Source organism: Rattus norvegicus, chromosome 11, assembly GCF_021556685.1.
Source record: "Rattus norvegicus strain SHRSP/BbbUtx chromosome 11, alternate assembly SHRSP_T2T, whole genome shotgun sequence".
NCBI classification, from domain to species: Eukaryota; Metazoa; Chordata; class Mammalia; order Rodentia; family Muridae; genus Rattus; species Rattus norvegicus.
In genome coordinates, this window is record NC_141544.1 from 38,666,179 (window position 1) to 38,685,703 (window position 19,525).

Genomic DNA, 19,525 nt, shown 5'->3' on the forward strand with positions numbered 1-19,525 from the left:
CAGTGCTGTGTATTATACAAACTCACAAAGTGCACTTTATACACAAACGAGAAGCATAAATTAAAAAAAAAAACAGGACAACAGCAAAACATCTTAAATATAGAAGAATTTGCACATAATTTTTTGTTAAATAAGAATAAATAATTTCATCACAGAAATTCACATGGCACTTGCAAAGACAATAAATTACTTATTTTTCAGTGCTGCAACCTCTTGTTTTGTTTGTTCCTGATTCATCCCTCTATTGTTAGTTTAAAACTGTTTCCACAGGAAGGCAATAGATGCTGAGTCCATCAGATACATTATAACAATATACTTTCAAGCAGTAAGAAAGGTTTTAAGGTGACATTTGCTGTTCTCAAAGGACAAGGTACTACTTCACTATTTATTTCGTTGTGGGCTATTTTGCACTTACTGATGCTTACTCTGAAATGATTTTTTTTTTTTTTTTGCAAGTGAGGTGAGGTGTTTTGTAACCTGAGCATTGCCTTTCTCTATTTCCCCACCTTTACTCATCATCTTAAACCCAAGGTCTTTAAGGTTTCCAGATACACCATGGGAAGATGGGAGACACAGCACAGAAGCTAACTGGACTGAATCAGAATTTAATATAGGTTTCTCCTCACACACCCATTCCTCTTTCCCTCTCTGACACTTCATTTTTCTGAATCTCAGTTTGCTGTCTCTCTTTCCTTAGTAGTTTTATATACATTCCCCTGTCAATGTAGCATAGTCATTTTAAAACGTAAAGCACCTCCCTTTGGACATAGACTAGTGGTTTACCTGTTTATCCATGTTAGGATGATTTCAATGTGAAATGTAAAACTTCATTATAGGGAAAAGTAAACCAATGAAAATATTATTAAAAAATCTATGATGATCATGTAGGGAAGCAGAGTAGGAGATAATCACATTTACTCCTCATTTTTTAAAAATATAACCACACCCCCCAAAAAAACCCAAAATAAGAATTTTGTCAAAAAAAAATAAAGAATTTTGTCAAATTAGAACTACTTGGTTTATATTGTTTTCAAAATGGGAGAAAGTCACATTACGCTATTTTTTTCTCTCTGTACAGTTAAATAACCAGTGTGAGATTGAATCTTTTGTCTCATGATCAATTGAATTGGATTAATTCCCTGTTCTATATTTGGGGACCGCCGCCCAATATAGGCTACGAGTTTATAAAGTCTGAATTTCTTGATGTTAGAAGACCAGGCTTTGCGAATCTAGTGGACTGTGATGGGTTGGAAGAGCGTTGATGTGTTTCATGAAATAATTTCTTAAAACAAACAAAGAAGCAAGCAAACAAATCTAAGTAAGATTTCATTTCTTTTTTCTGGTCCACTGAAATAAATGTGATATGGAGTCATCAGTCACATAATTATTTATATTAAAATATCCTATAATAAAAATAAACTCTCATACATTTAGTGGAATTCCAGAGAGGAGTTCTCAAAATCCTTAGATGCAAATCTTTAACAGTAGGCACATTTGGTATGATCGCTATAAAATTTGCATAAAACAATTTACCTTGAAGTTTTTTTTTTTACAAAGAAAAATAAATGCCAGTGGAATAAGAACACCTCCTAGTATTTGAATTATCAGAGAGGGTCATGCAGTGTGTGGTTTAAAGGAGATTTTCTGTTTCTGATTGTTATTAAACATGTGCAACCTTCTTGTACAGGTAAAAGACTTCCTGAAAACCCTCACATTTCACCGCTAACACACACTCACTGGTATAGACCAACACGTTCTGATTGGGAAAACCCTCGAATACAGTAGGCATATGCTTATATTTTGCAAATTATGAGGTGATTGCCTATGGTGTGGAAACAGTCTTTTTAGCGCTAACTAGTTTGGTTTCTTGAATTAGTTGAATTGATCCCATTGCTCATTCATGATGAGGCTAAATAGCAAATGATTTTAATACCACTGGTAGACCCAGTCGACACAGAACCTACATCTTCCAATCCTCAGAAAAAGCAAATGAGCAAACACAAACACATTTTAAATACTGGCTGAGCAGAGGTACGCCATTACTGAAGGCGCTGGGTGTGACAGACAACTTGTTGCTGTGCGTTCTGTATGGTTACTACACACCGTGAGATACGAGGCCGGGAGCCATAGAAAAGGAAGCGGTTGTGGAAATATAAATTGAAAACACAGTGACATATTAGAGTTTCTTTTAAATTCCAATACAAGCAAAGTAATTTTTAGACCCTTGGACATTGATCACATATACATAGGAAAATGTGATTTCGACAACCCAATGATACAATAGCTTGGCTGGCTGGCTGCCTGAAAAAAACATACAGACGGTCGAAATTTAGAGTCCATAGAACTGAGTATGTGTTTAAATGACCACACACACACACACACACACACACACACACACACACACACACACACACACAGAGGTCCTTTCCCTTTTTAGAACTTCACAGAAGGTGCTTGCTGTCAAATGTTTTTTTCTTTTTTTTCCTTTTTTTTCTAACTAAAATGTTATCTCCTGCAGACCAGAAATATACAAAGTCTTATTTAACAGCAGCAAGTTCTTAATTTCCAGTAAATCTTCCACAGCTCTTTCTGGAAACTATTAGTTGAAATAGCTGTAGGCCTACTTTGGTCAAATATTTTGTTGTAGCAATATATATATATATGTATATATATGTGTATATATACATATATGTGTATATATATGTACATATACATATATACATACACATATGTATATATTAATAGGACCAAGTTTATAAAGTGACATACCAAGGGCAGATGCATTTACAGACAGTAAAGATAAGCTGAGTGTCACGGATGACCATGATCACGGTGCCTTTGAAGACATTCTATAAGAGGTAGGTGACAAGACTTCTCTGCCATCTTCAGATGTCCCCGCTTCTACATTCATCATTGTGTGCCTCCTTTGTGTAGGCCCAGGGATGTTCCATAACTCCCATGTTTTCTGTTATCCCAAGGTCACCTTCATTGCACCAAATAGAGTCATTCTTTTGGTCGCAGAGAGCAGATTCTGCCCATAATTCGACTCACGGTGACAGGGGACATGAGGGCATGACTTTCTGTGCTTTGGGTAGGCCTTGTCTTCCCCACAAGTGCGTCTGTGATGACCTCCCGGTTATTTTTGTGCGTTAGACTAAACCACAGGCTAACATTTCTTGAGCAAACATTGCTTAAACGCAGAAGGCCTCTGAGAGAGAATGCATCCCTTAGCTAATTTCCTGTTTCCATCCTGGCACTGCACGGTCCTGGTGTGCCAGCCTGTGTCACAGGTCCTAGAGCAGGCCAGCCAGGGGCCTGTCACCCACTGTAGCTGCGGGGAGTGTAGTCCCACTTTGTTGCTGCTGTGGCTAATGACGGAATTCACTTTTTGAGTGGTCTTCTTGGGAACAAAAAAGCTGTAACGGACGTCTAATGCTTTAGTTGGGTCTGTTGCAAGGATCTGCACAATCAGAATTTCCTTTGTGGCTGAATAGCCCATCCCATGTAAAAAATCATCTCTGTGACTCCACCCACTGTAGTTCATGACGGTACCATTGATGTCGATGATGGTCTCTGAAGTGGAGATCATGTACTTGCCGTTGATAAGGTACTCGCCAGTTTTCTTCTTTAGGGCTAAGTAAGCAGTGAATCTAGTCTGGTCTTTGGCTTTGAACTGTCGGACTTTTATGTGGGTTGCTCCTTCAGGGATCCTCACAACGTCAGTATAACCCTTGCTGTAGGCAGGGATGTCCACGTGAAAGAAAGGGGAAAAGAACAGGGTAGTGAGATAGAATTAGTGTAGGCCTATACGTGGATAAACAAGTAGAATTTTTCTAAAGTTTTCCATCATCTCAACACAAAGCTTTAATGTATTTAAGAGCTTAAGTTTAAATTGGCTTTAAACCTTTTCATAAGGCAAAATAAAATCGCTGTACGGAATTACATTTTATGCTGGCAACCCGAGCTTATTTTAAAAATAGGTTTAGTGATTTATATGACCATTTTATCTTTATTTGTGTCACACTTGCACACGTGTAACACATTTACAAAGACATTTTATGCTTTCAGTCACCAGGTAGGCTACACATGAGTATAAACAGCCAAGTCTGTCCTAGTTACTCTCATAGAGACACTCAATGTTTTTAGATTGTGATATTGGACTCACTAGCAAATATTTTAGTGAGCCCTAATCCTGTGTGCTGGGTCTGGCAAACCTTTGCCAATGTGGGCTACAGGGGGCATGCTTAGTTCTTTATATTGTTCCAATGTTCAGACTTACTGGCGAGGGCAGGCTTAGTTGCTTGTTGAACTGGTATTAGGACAAACTGAGGCTCTGCCTCTAGAAGCCTTACTAGATATTTCTGGGGCGAGAAGTTAAATGAATGGCAAAATTTTGTCACTAGATCATGCTTACTTACTATTGTTCAATGGAAAAAATGATTTTAAGACCTTATGACTCTTTGAATGTTTCCTTTTCACTGGACAATATGATAAATTGATTGAGGGGTTTTATTGGGTAAAACAATAAGACAGTCTCGAAAGATACAGGAGGAACAAATGTCTCTAATGTTCACACACATTGTTGAACTCTAGCACAAATGCTAATTAAGTCCTGGGACACTATACCGACAGGAAGGGTTCATCTTTTTGCCAAAAATATTTGCTTTTATGAGAGGCCATAATAAAGCTTAAAGATATATTCTTAGTTAATATGTCTTCAAATATTCTCAGTTATTTAAATAGATATAGCATTGAATGTGCATATTGACTGACTGTTGCCAGATTGCGTTGTGTAATTTCTAATTCTTCCTAGGTTCAAGATGATATGTTAAAAATCTAAGTTCATAACTCCTGAAAGGAAGCTTATTTTCAAAGGAAGTCCTGTGTCTGAAATCTAGTGTCTCTCTCACATGTGTCAGAATCTCCAAGTGGTGGGGAGGGCACAGTTCCTTGAGGTAGTGCTGATTCTGTCTATCTGGATCTATCATCTTTAAAGGCCTTGTTCCTCAATTTCATGGTAGTCTCTAAAACTGGTAGACAACACACAATCCTACACGGGCTTCAAAGTCGGAATGACTGTTGGAGATGATGTCACACTTTCCACCAAAGAATAGAAAACGAGAATAGGTTAAACAAGTATATTACAGAACTCGAGATTGTTGGTGCTGGGTTTAAAAGCCAGGCCTAGGATCTAAATTTAACTGTTATAAAATATGACTGATGCGGGAAGGGATTTCCTTCATGTCAGTTCTCTTCACCGTGAATTTCTTCCTCACTGAATGTGACTTCAAGAGCACAAGTAGTTACACATTCAGAAAACCTAAGCGTTGCATTTACCACTTTGCAAACTAGCTTTTAGCTTCTTGTAGAACAGCACACACTTATGATTGGTGAGGTACTACCATAAACATGAGATTCCTGTTTCTCAGCCACGTTCCATCTCCCTCTACCATCTTCCTTCTATACCACTTTTTTGTTCTTTTTCTAATGTCCTTCCTCTCTCCCTCATTATCTTCCTTTCCCCCTTTCCCTCCTTTTTGTCTGCCCTCTTTCTACCTCTCTCTTCCTCTCCTTTCTCATATCGCAGAATGTCCCTCATACCCTTAAACTCAGATATAGCCTCTGCTCTGTTTTGGCATTCACCCACTATGGTGAATTATATAAGTCTTAAACTTTCAAGTTTTAGCTTCCTCATTTGTACAACAAAAGTTTGAGGTGATAGTCTGTAAGCTGTTTTGCACATTTTAAATGTGAAAAGATATAAAACGTAACTGTCTCCTCAGAGTTGGTGTGGTGGCACATTATGTTCAAATGGTTCCAATGTCAATATTTAGGAAGGTTAATAGTATGTATTTATCATCAGCAGATTGTTGACAATTTGAAGAAAACAAAATAGGATGCATGTAGCATACAGGCACACTTCACCTATGTACTTAGCATGGGAGACGCCTGGCTGGTCCTTTAGTTAAGTCAAGCATCCTTTGGACAATAGTGTTATATATTTGATTCCAGAAGCTATAATTAGTGGTCTCATGTGTTTAAATCAAAAGTATGGAAACAGGAGACATTTCCGTATGTCTGTCCTTATGGAGTGGACAGAAACAAGATCATTCCCTATAAAATGGGACTGTTGTCACAGCCCCTTGATTAATTTACATTTTGCATGGAGAAATGTTTTCTGAAGAAAATCACACTGTCTAGTGTGAAATTGTTTGCTATGAACACAGTAAAGGGAGCCAGGAGTGGCATCTTACATGTGGCACCAGCACAGAGGCAAGGTGATGACCAGACGTTCAAGGGTTCAAGGTTTCTCTGGTCTGCACACCAAAACCGTTTCAAACAAAACAAAACAAAACAAAACAAAAAATCCAAACAACAACACCCCGCGCCAAAAAAAACCCCAACAACAAAAAAAGCCAAAACAATGAAAGCCATGGAAAGGGAGGAAACTTGAAGTTGGGAAGGGATCATAATGGTGTGCAGTGGAACCTGGAAGACCGGGTGCCAGTATGACCAAAATACATCATATACATGTATGAAATATTCATAGAACAAATTAAAAACAGGGTAGAAGGAGCCAAATGAGGGTGGCTCAGTTAAGAGCACTGTGCATGTTCCAGAGGGCGCGGGTTCAGTGCCCAGCACCCACATGGTGTCTCACAACTTTGTATACCTTCAATTCTGGAGAACAGATGCCCTCTTCTGGCCTCCTCCAGCGGCAGGCAAGCAAATGGTGCACAGAGGCACGGGCAGACAAAGCACCCATACACATAAAATAAAACTTAAAAATATCATAAAACCAAGAGAAGGCCAATCACGCATCCTCATGGGAGGCTTTAGAACATGCAGCTCTGCTGGGTCCTACTTTGCAGAGCAGTGCCCACATTTTCCATTTGCTCTCTAATCCTAAATTCTCCCTCCGTGATTGTTGTCATAGTTTATCTGCTTCTAGAGACATTTAAAGTTTCTGTCATCCACAGAGCCCTATTCAGTTCTTCTCCTCCCCTGCTCCTATGGGGAATGCATTGTTCACTTAGCATTAAACTCCTGCAAAGACACAATGAATAATGGGTGCCCTGCATCAGCTTCGCAGGAGTCTAAACCCTTATTTAATTCACAGGAGTTTGAAGGTGCCGCCATGTTACCTTTTTTTATTGAAGGTTCCGATAATCTTTGTACAACTGGAGTTATCCCCTCCACACACTCCACACTTGTCATACTGTAGCTTTGAGCCGATGATGCCGTCACACCCCGTTCTCACGCACCTCCCTCGGACACACACGGAGTTGCTGTAGGGTCTACATTCTGTCCCATCTGTAACCTGCGTCGGACAACGTTATCAGCAATAGGGATATCTGGGCTCAAGGAACTGGTTCCTTGACTTAAGGAGAAAGTTGTAACTTCTGAAATGTTATTGTAATAAATTGTACACTGAGAAATAAGGCAATAACTGGCTCCTTGGTTAAGAACAGATACTGCTCTTGTAGAAGACCCAGCCTCAGTTGCTAGGACTCTCGTAAGGTGATTCATTTCAACCTGTAACCCCAACTCCAGGGGGAGGGGATCCAGTGCTTTAGCCTTTCCAGGCACCGGGCTCTTGTGTGCACATACCAGCATATATGCACACACACAGACATGATTATAAAAACTAAATAAATCTTAAAAACTAATCCATCAAAAAGCAATCAACCATTTAGTTTCTAGAAGATTCTAGAACACGCATGATGTATTTTTATTGGGACGGTCTGGTTATATATTTTCTCTCTTAAACTTCTTGCAAAATAAATCTGGTGATTCAAGTTACTGATTTCCACTTTTGTATTCACGACTCAGTCTTATTGTGTCATCTTGCCCTTACCTTGGTGAAAAGGTTTTTTAGACTTTGTGGAAGACTATTGCTTCTGTAGAGCTCTGAACACTAGAAAGCTTAAGAATACAAAGGATTCTTTGTTGTGTAACTGTTAGTTTAGCAGCAAATTCAAAAACTTAGACTTATTTGAAACCTGTTGTAGTTGTTCTATGTTGAACTTCCAGGCATCAAAGTAAAGTCATATTCATGCCAAAAACAGATCCTGGCAAGGGGTGTTTCTGAAAAGGGATGAAATAGAATGAATACTTGGTTCGGAGTTAAGGAAACAGGACATGTTGTTCCAAAGCCGTTTAAAGCACAGCACAGAAGAAGCTGTGGTGTGCTTGTATGCATTCATATTCATACACGTGTCAAATGCATTTTCAATTTGCATGCATGTGGCTCTTTTGGATATGTGGGTATGTGTGTCTGGGTGTTTGCTTGTAAACTGAAGTAGAATGTCCCTCCAAGGGTTAATAATTCTCTCCCTAGTTATAGCTTTAGCTCTCTGTTTTTACTTCTATGTAATATTTTAAGGAAAATGTATTACTTCACAACTAAATACATTTGATATATCAAAATACACACGGATTGGATACTGGCTGAATTTTCAGTGATCTGTAGATTTTTCAGTGATGTAGAGACACAGCTACGGCTGAAGGCTGATTTCAGAGGTGTTTTTAAACACATCATATGTTTAAAAATTAGATAAATGGTGTTATTAATTGCTGCATAATACAAGAAATAATGAAAAATCCCTTTAGTATTTTAAAAAATGTTTACCTGTGAAAAACAAGGAAAAACCACATACACATCTTGAAATGTGACTAGAAGGAATTTGCTTCATGGTGAGGGTCTAAGACTTACTTTAAGATAACCAACTTAAAACCTATCTTTCAGATTGAACGCATAAATTCTTAAGTAAATAGTTGGAAAATAGAAATCTTTCTTCCTAACAGTCCTCTCACAAGATTTGTCTGGAAAAATGCATATTCTTTTCCAGGTTACTTTGAAGTTGATAGTATAATTTTATGTCCCAGACATTGAACTGCACTTTTCAAAAATTCATTTTTAAAACATATATTTGTTCTGGTAAAATGTCTTTAGACCATTGTTTAAAAAGTTTGAAAATACAGAAATGCTAGAGATCAAAACAAAACCTTCCCGAACCTAACCGTCCTGCAAACAATGACTGCATACATTCAGCATTTACAGAATTTATTTTGTGAAGTAGCTTCTGCCCAAAATGCCCACTGTCCCAGATTTAGAGAGGTAGTTACCTTTGGAGAAAAGACCACGTAATAGCCAGTGCCCTTAGCTCTGCACGTAAGCTTGCACACGTCTGCCGGCAGGACACCTGCGTATTTGGGAACCCATTCTACAAATGTTTTGACTCCTTTTGCATCGGACTGATAGCCATTTTTGGCTTCACACTGCTCGTGGCGGAAAGATTTGCCTAGGAAACAAAACGTTTGACATTTATACCTTGTTAAGTTTAAGGTAAAATGTTAATGATTTCTGTTTCTAAGAACTCCTGTTGCACTAGTGTTTAAAGTACCTTCATATAAACAGAATTGAAAACAGAAGTGTTGTCTCCCAGTCTCTCGGAGACACTGCTGTCTGGGACAATAAACTAAAACCCACCTCCATATTGGGTAGCAACTTACAAATGAGTGCCTCTATCCAGAATGAGATTAATGCTACTCTCCAGCATTTCTTGTTTGTTTCTACGAAAATAGGGATAATGCATGACCCGTGTGGTTACTGATATCTGAGAGCAGCATACCTACCGTTAGGTGGGCAGGGTATGACACTGCAGGAACGGTATATGGCCCTCTTCCCTGTGCAGTAGCGGCCACTGTTTCGAGGTGCGGGGTTATTGCAATGGCGGTAGGCAAACTGTACTCCTCCCCCGCAAGAGCGAGAACACTGACCCCAGGGGCCCCAGGACCCCCAATTTCCATGGCTTGATGTCTGAAATAGAAAGCAGAAGATATTTTGAATCTTTTTGGAAAAACGTCCCACTTGTATATTCCAGTCACTCGCATCTATCATCCCAGTGGCTGCATATGAGTCAATTAAGGGTTTGCAGCCCATTTCCAAGGCTAAGCAACTCATCTTTATTCGGGACCTCATTTCTAGCAGCGCAGGAGCTGAAGTGTCACCCTAAGTAAGGAGCCCATGTCCAGGATTACATCCTGTTTTCTTCGGGTATTTTATTTCCTGCCTTCTGATACTGTAGCACTCCTGTTCTTAAACACAGGTAATTGCTAACTTTCTTTGTACTTTCATCCTGGACTAATAATGAAAAACGCATCATGCTGAAACCTTTGTCTGATGCTGGGCATTTACATCTATTTCTTTCTATTTAGTCCTTGAGTTCTGAGGTCCAGTTGTTGACATCACACATTCTGTGTATGAGAGACTCTGCTTCATCCATGGATGCATCTGAGCTGGGCTTGGCTAAATTCCCAATTAGATGTGACAGACAGTGCAAGGCACCCTCAGCCTTTGTGCTCAGACCTTGTGCTTTCTGTGTGGAAAGACAAGCCTAGGTACCAAACTCTTGGTTTCTTTCCTATGGAGACACTGCAGGAGGAATCTAAGAGACCATGTTAGGTGTGATAATATGAACTATTTTGACTAGGAAATATAAGTTTCTGGTCACCTGTGTCAGGATATTTGACAAGACATAGGCATTGTGCACATATTCTTGGGGAGAGCCTCTAGGGCGCCATAGCTCCTAATATTACATACGTTTTCTGTTGAGAAAAAGATATGAGATCTTACAAGAGATGAGTGAGAATCATAGCATCCACTCCACCACTGGTTCCTTACTGATCAGTAGACACAGTCTCATAACTTTAGGAAGAGGATGTCAAAAGCGAGCCTCCAAAAAGCACCACAGAGGCTCCACATTGAGCGCCAATTTCATATTATTTGTGAAATTTGTCAATCTGGATTTACTTGTGAAAAACCAAGAAATTGACCAAGAAATCCCTGCTTGTTGCGTGTTTTCCTTTGTTTGGTTGCAGGCAGGGCTGCTGTGGATTGGAGATGAAGTTTAATAGATTATTGAAGGACAACATCTTTTAACTGGGAAGTAAAGCCCTATGATCATAACGACCATGTATGCCTGGAAAAGCACTTCCTATGTTGGGTCTCTAGGCTTTAGTTGACAAGAAAACCACTTACCGAGTAATATTTTTTCTTAGTTTTGTCCACACATTTGCCTTGCAGGCAGATTCTTCCTTTCCCACAGGGAGTGCCCTCCACGGCAGGCAACTTCTTGGTCAGACACACCATTTGGCCTTGGCGCACCACAGCACACCACAGCCGTGCACAGACATCCATGCCAGGGCACACAGAGTATTCAGGCCCAAATGTCAAGTTGCACTGCTGGGTGGCATCATAGGTCTGTCCTGGGAGTTCCTCGGGGCCCAGAATCTGCTTCCGTGGTACATCTAGTAAACAGTTACCTAAAAGAATAATCAAGTTTTCGAATCAACCTGGGTTTAGGTTTCAAATTGTAATAATCGGGGACCTAAAAATTAACGTCCCAGGAGGTCTGAAAACAGGACAAACCGAGAGATCTCACCGACTGGTCAGGTGGGCACTCCTGAGGCTGCAGAGCTGAAGAGACCACCAACACTGCCCACCCCTGCCCACATCCCTGGCCCAAGAGGAAACTGTATATGGCCTCTGGGTTCCCGTGGGGGAGGGTCCAGGAGCGGCAGGACCCCTGCGCCTGGGACACTGCCGGAACCTGAAAGGACAGACCAGATAAACAGTTCTCTGCACCGAAATCCCGTGGGAGGGAGAGCTAAACCTACAGAGAGGCAGACACGCCTGGGAAACCAGAAGAGACTGCACTCTGCACACATCTCTGACACCAGAGGAAAACACCAAATGCCATCTGGAACCCTGGTGCACTGAAGCTCCCGGAAACGGCAGCACAGATCTTCCCAGTTGCTGCCGCTGCAGAGAGCTCGTAGGCAGCACCCTTCGAGCAAACTTGAGCCTTGGGACCACAGGTAAGACTAACTTTTCTGCTGCAAGGGACCTGCCTGGTGAACTCAGGACACACAGAAGCAAAATTCCTCTAGGACCGGGCACTTCTGGTGGTTAGCAGGAGTCCCAAACCCGCGGATCCAGGCCCGCAGCAGCTCTCTGCTCCCAGACCCCATGGGAGAGAGACCTCACCGCCTGGTCAGGTGGGCACTCCTGAGGCTGCAGAGCTGAAGAGACCACCAACACTACCCCCACCTGCCCACATCCCTGGCCCAAGAGGAAACTGTATACGGCCTCTGGGTTCCCGTGGGAAAGGGCCCAGGAGCGGCAGGACCCCTGCGCCTGGGACACTGCCGGAACCTGAAAGGACAGACCAGATAAACAGTTCTCTGCACCCAAATCCCATGGGAGGGAGAGCTAAAACTACAGAGAGGCAGACACGCCTGGGAAACCAGAAGAGACGGCACTCTGCACACATCTCTGACGCCAGAGGAAAACACCCCACGAGCAAACTTGAGCCTCGGGACCACAGGTAAGACCAACTTTTCTGCTGCAAGTGACCTGCCTGGTGAACTCAAGACACAGGCCCACAGGAACAGCTGAAGACCTGTAGATAGGAAAAACTACATGCCCGAAAGCAGAACACTCTGTCCCCATAACTGGCTGAAAAAAAAACAGAAAAACAGGTCTACAGCACTCCTGACACACAGGCTTATAGGACAGTCTAGCCACTGTCAGAAATAGCAGAACAAAGTAACACTAGAGATAATCTGATGGCGAGAGGCAAGCGCAGGAACCCAAGCAACAGAAACCAAGACTACATGGCATCATCGGAGCCCAATTCTCCCACCAAAGCAAACACGGAATATCCAAACACACCAGAAAAGCAAAATCTAGTTTCAAAATCATATTTGATCATGATGCTGGAGGACTTCAAGAAAGACATGAAGGATGCCCTTAACGAACAAGTAGAAGCCTACAGAGAGGAATCACAAAAATCCCTGAAAGAATTCGAGGAAAACACAATCAAACAGTTGAAGGAATTAAAAATGGAAATAGAAGCAATCAAGAAAGAACACATGGAAACCTGTGTTATAAACCCTGGATATAGAAAACCAAAAGAAGAGACAAGGAGCTGTAGATACGAGCTTCACCAACAGAATACAAGAGATGGAAGAGAGAATCTCGGGAGCAGAAGATTCCATAGAAATCATTGACTCAACTGTCAAAGATAATGTAAAGCAGAAAAAGCTACTGGTCCAAAACATACAGGAAATCCAGGACTCAATGAGAAGATCAAACCTAAGGATAATAGGTAGAGAAGAGAGTGAAGACTCCCAACTCAAAGGACCAGTAAATATCTTCAACAAAATCATTGAAGAAAACTTCCCTAACCTAAAAAAAGAGATACCCATAGACATACAAGAAGCCTACAGAACTCCAAATAGATTGGACCAGAAAAGAAACACCTCCCGTCACATAATTGACAAAACACCAAACGCACAAAATAAAGAAAGAATATTAAAAGCAGTAAGGGAAAAAGGTCAAGTAACATATAAAGGCAGACCTATCAGAATCACACCAGACTTTTCGCCAGAAACTATGAAAGCCAGAAGATCCTGGACAGATGTCATACAGAACCTAAGAGAACACAAATGCCAGCCCAGGTTACTGTATCCTGCAAAACTCTCAATTAACATAGATGGAGAAATCAAGATATTCCATGACAAAACCAAATTTACACAATATCTTTCTACAAATCCAGCACTACAAAGGATAATAAATGGTAAAGCCCAACATAAGGAGGCAAGCTATACCCTAGAAGAAGCAAGAAACTAATCGTCTTGGCAAGAAAACAAAGAGAAGAAAAGCACACAAACATAACCTCACATCCAAATATGAATATAACAGGAAGCAATACTCACTATTCCTTAATATCTCTCAACATCAATGGCCTCAACTCCCCAATAAAAAGACATAGATTAGCAAACTGGATACGCAATGAGGACTCTGCATTCTGCTGCCTACAGGAAACACTCAGAGACAAAGACAACCACTACCTCAGAGTGAAAGGCTGGAAAACAACTTTCCAAGCAAATGGTCAGAAGAAGCAAGCTGGAGTAGCCATTCTAATATCAAATAAAATCAATTTTCAACTAAAAGTCATCAAAAAAGATAAGGAAGGACACTTCATATTCATCAAAGGAAAAATCCACCAAGATGAACTCTCAATCCTAAGTATCTATGCCCCAAATACAAGGGCACCTACATACATAAAAGAAACCTTACTAAAGCTCAAAACACACATTGCACCTCACACAATAATAGTAGGAGACTTCAACACCCCACTCTCACCAATGTACAGATCATGGAAACAGAAATTAAACAGAGACGTAGACAGACTAAGAGAAGTCATGAGCCAAATGGACTTAACAGATCTTTATGGAACATTCTACCCTAAAGCAAAAGGATATACCTTCTTCTCAGCAACTCATGGTACTTTCTCCAAAATTGACCATATAATTGGTCAAAAAATGGGCCTCAACAGGTACAGAAGGATAGAAATAATCCCATGAGTGCTATCGGACCACCACGGCCTAAAACTGGTCTTCAGTAACAATAAGGGAAGAATGCCCACATATATGTGTAAATTGAACAATGCTCTACTCAATGATAACCTGGTCAAGGAAGAAATGAAGAAAGAAATTAAAGACTTTTTAGAATTTAATGAAAATGAAGGTACAACATACCCAAACTTATGGGACACAATGAAAGCTGTGCTAAGAGGAAAACTCATAGCGCTGAGTGTGTGCAGAAAGGAAGAGGAAAGAGCATATGTCAGCAGGTTGACAGCACACCTAAAAGCTCTAGAACAAAAAGAAGCAAATACACCCAGGATGAGTAGAAGGCAGGAAATAATCAAACTCAGAGCTGAAATCAACCAAGTAGAAACAAAAAGGACCATAGAAAGAATCAACAGAACCAAAAGTTGGTTCTTTGAGAAAATCAACAAGATAGAAAAACCCTTAGCCAGACTAACCAGAGGACACAGAGAGTGTGTCCAAATTAACAAAATCAGAAATGAAAAGGGAGACATAACTACAGATTCAGAGGAAATTCAAAAAATCTTCAGATCTTACTATAAAAGCCTATATTCAACAAAACTTGAAAATCTGCAGGAAATGGACAATTTCCTAGACAGATACCAGGTACCGAAGCTAAATCAGGAACAGATAAACCAGTTAAACAACCCCATAACTCCTAAGGAAATAGATGCAGTTATTAAAGGTCTCCCAACCAAAAAGATCCCAGGTCCAGACGGGTTTAGTGCAGAATTCTATCAGACCTTCATAGAAGACCTCATACCAATATTATCCAAACTATTCCACAAAATTGAAACAGATGGAGCACTATCGAATTCCTTCTATGAAGCCACAATTACTCTTATACATAAACCACACAAAGACCCAACAAAGAAAGAGAACTTCAGACCAATTTCCCTTATGAATATCGACACAAAAATACTCAATAAAATTCTGGCAAACCGAATCCAAGAGCACATCAAAACAATCATCCACCATGATCAAGAAGGCTTCATCCCAGGCATGCAGGGATGGTTTAATATACAGAAAACCATCAACGTGATCCATTATATAAACAAACTGAAAGAACAAAACCACATGATCATTTCATTAGATGCTGAGAAAGCATTTGACAAAATTCAACACTCCTTCATGGTAAAAGTCCTGGAAAGAATAGGAATTCGAGGCACATACCTAAACATAGTAAAAGCCATATACAGCAAACCAGTTGCTAACATTAAACTAAATGGAGAGAAACTTGAAGCAATCCCACTAAAATCAGGGACTAGACAAGGCTGCCCACTCTCTCCCTACTTATTCAATATAGTTCTTGAAGTTCTAGCCAGAGCAATCAGACAACAAAAGGAGGTCAAGGGGATACAGATTGGAAAAGAAGAAGTCAAAATATCTCTATTTGCAGATGATATGATAGTTTATTTAAGTGATCCCAAAAGTTCCACCAGAGAACTACTAAAGCTGATAAACAACTTCAGCAAAGTGGCTGGGTATAAAATTAACTCAAATAAATCAGTAGCCTTCCTCTACACAAAAGAGAAACAAGCCAAGAAAAAAATTAGGGAAACGACACCCTTCATAATAGACCCAAATAATATAAAGTACCTCGGTGTGACTTTAACCAAGCAAGTAAAAATCTGTACAATAAGAACTTCAAGACACTGAAGAAAGAAATTGAAGAAGACCTCAGAAGATGGAAAGATCTCCCATGCTCATGGATTGGCAGGATTAATATAGTAAAAATGGCCATTCTACCAAAAGCGATCTACAGATTCAATGCAATCCCCATCAAAATACCAATCCAATTCTTCAAAGAGTTAGACAGAACAATTTGCAAATTCATCTGGAATAACAAAAAACCCAGGATAGCTAAAACTATCCTCAACAATAAAAGGACTTCAGGGGGAATCACTATCCCTGAACTCAAGCAGTATTACAGAGCAATAGTGATAAAAACTGCATGGTATTGGTACAGAGACAGACAGATAGACCAATGGAATAGAATTGAAGACCCAGAAATGAACCCACACACCTATGGGCACTTGATTTTTGACAAAGGAGCCAAAACCATCAACGGGAAAAAAGACAGCATTTTCAGCAAATGGTGCTGGTTCAACTGGAGGTCAACATGCAGAAGAATGCAGATCGATCCATGCTTATCACCCTGTACAAAGCTTAAGTCCAAGTGGATCAAGGGCCTCCACATCAAACCAGATACACTCAAACTAATAGAAGAAAAACTAGGGAAGCATCTGGAACACATGGGCACTGGAAAAAATTTCCTGAATAAAACACCAATGGCTTATGCTCTAAGATCAAGAATCGGCAAATGGGATCTCATGAAACTGCAAAGCTTCTGTAAGGCAAAGGACACTGTGGTTAGGACAAAACGGCAACCAACAGATTGGGAAAAGATCTTTACCAATCCTACAACAGATAGAGGCCTTATATCCAAAATATACAAAGAACTCAAGAAGTTAGACCGCAGGGAAACAAATAACCCTATTAAAAAATGGGGTTCAGAGCTAAACAAAGAATTCACAGCTGAGGAATGCCGAATGACTGAGAAACACCTAAAGATATGTTCAACATCCTTAGTCATAAGGGAAATGCAAATCAAAACAACCCTGAGATTTCACCTCACACCAGTGAGAATGGCTAAGATCAAAAACTCACGTGACAGCAGATGTTGGCGAGGATGCGGAGAAAGAGGAACACTCCTCCATTGTTGGTGGGATTGCAGACTGGTACAACCATTCTGGAAATCAGTCTGGAGGTTCCTCAGAAAATTGGACATTGAACTGCCTGAGGATCCAGCTATACCTCTCTTGGGCATATACCCAAAAGATGCCCCAACATATAAAAAAGACACGTGCTCCATTATGTTCATTGCAGCCTTATTTATAATAGCCAGAAGCTGGAAAGAACCCAGATGCCCTTCAACAGAGGAATGGACATAGACAATGTGGTACTTCTACACAATGGAATATTACTCAGCTATCAAAAACAATGACTTTATGAAATTTGTAGGCAAATGGTCGGAACTGGAAAATATCATCCTGAGTGAGGTAACCCAATCACAGAAAAACACACATGATATGCACTCATTGATAAGTGGCTATTGGCCCAAATGCTTGAATTACCCTAGATGCCTAGAGCAAATGAAACTCAAGACGGATGATCAAAATGTGAATGCTTCACTCCTTCTTTAAAAGGGGAACAATACCCTTGGCAGGGAAGAGAAAGGCAAAGATTAAAACAGACACAGAAGGAACACCCATTCAGAGCCTGCCCCACATGTGGCCCATGCATATACAGCCATCCAATTAGACAAGATGGATGAAGCAAAGAAGTGCAGGCCGACAGGAGCCGGATGTTGATCTCTCCTGAGAGACACAGCCAGAATACAACAAACACAGAGGCATATGCCAGCAGCAAACCACTGAACTGAGAATAGGGCCCCCGTTGAAGGAATCAGAGAAAGAACTGGAAGAGCTTGAAGGGGCTCGAGACCCCATATGTACAACAATGCCAAGCATCCAGAGCTTCCAGGGACTAAGCCACTACCTAAAGACTATACATGGACTGACTGTGGACTCTGACCTCATAGGTAGCAATGAATATCCTAGTAAGAGCACCAGTGGAAGGGGAAGCCCTTGGTCCTGCTAAGACTGAACCCCCAGTGAACTAGATTGTTGGGGGTAGGGCAACAAGGGGGGAGGATGGGGAGGAGAACACCCATAAAAAAGGGAGGTGGGAGGGGGATGATTGCCCAGAAACCGGGAAAGGGAATAACACTCGAAATGTATATAAGAAATACTCGTTAATAATAATAATAATAATAAAAAGGCAAACCTACAAATCTGTAGACGGGTTCCCTTGTAGATGCAGTAGGCAGGGCTGGCCATCTCTTTGGATTCTAGAATTGTCTTAGAGGGGTTCACTCCGAAAATGTCTGTGATTGTGGATGTAAGGCTGTAGGTACAGAGCAGGGCTACTGTTCTCTATGACTATTTTGTAGTAGTTGTAAGACTTCACTGAGGGAATGAGGAGGGGCTTGGGGGAACTCTAATGGGGAGCTTCCTAGTAACTATGCCATTTACAGCTTTGAGCCATAGCTCATTGGTGACACTCCACTCAGCAGTGTTAATTCACTTCTTCCTCACATGTACATAACCCGACCCATAGTCACCAAGACTTAATGACATCCAAGGTCATTATTCATCCTTGCACTCATTGAATAAATACTTACTGAATGTCTAGAATGTTTGAGGTGCATAGAAGTTGTCAAGAATAAAAACTGGGGTGTGTTCTGTTCTACTCCTTAAGATCCCAGTAAAGTGAAAGAGAGACTAAATAAGTACTTCTCACAGGCTGGTAAAATGTATATTAAAAGACTTTCAAGATCTCTAGGATAAAGTAGTGATACAAAGCAGGAATCTTGGGTAAGTTGGACCAGAGACATTCTAATGTATCATTTACCTTCCTATTTCTCTTAAACTGGCTTATCGTGGGCTCGTTGAGTGTCTAGAATGACAGTTAGAAGCAGTTGGGGCCTTACTGCATTGCATACATGGAGGTGGTGGGATGCTATGGAGAATTCACAGAAGCTTCTTTTTACTCAAAATGTTCCCCTAAGAAGCCTGGCCTAGTGAGCTGAAATAATTCTCTTTATTGAATACTCTCATGGAAACCCACTGACTTCTGTGATTTTAGTGATTATAACTCCACTTGATTATACAATGATCACAATGATTGTAATAGCAGTAACAACTAACACTTGCTATACGTTCGTGGCTCTTTTCATATATTACATATATTTAATTCACATGATTATCCCAGGAGGTTGACTTTTTGATTCATCTTAGAGATAAGCCAAGAAATATAAACTGTCAGTGTGTTACGCAATGTTACACAGTTATTAGGGTTTTGTGTTCAGGGGCTGCCACCATTGAGGCATACCATTTTGTCTCTGTCAGACCTATAGAAGATGTCTTATCTCCTTTCTGAGAGGCTGACACATGTATAGATCCTTTAAGTGATAGACAACATGCTTAATTCAAGAAAC

The 19,525-nt window shown here is 40.6% G+C and overlaps 1 protein-coding gene across 1 annotated transcript in view; it reads right to left on the minus strand.

Moving 5' to 3' along the window:
* Positions 1-2,485: 2,485 nt before the first annotated feature.
* The window catches only part of Adamts5 (ADAM metallopeptidase with thrombospondin type 1 motif, 5), a 48,232-nt gene continuing 31,192 nt past the window's right edge, over positions 2,486-19,525 (minus strand). Inside the window, 5 exon segments of the mRNA NM_198761.2 lie at positions 2,486-3,734; positions 7,146-7,321; positions 9,130-9,305; positions 9,640-9,823; positions 11,045-11,328. Of these exon segments, the coding sequence (NP_942056.2) occupies positions 3,167-3,734; positions 7,146-7,321; positions 9,130-9,305; positions 9,640-9,823; positions 11,045-11,328 (1,388 nt within the window). The 3' untranslated portion in view covers positions 2,486-3,166.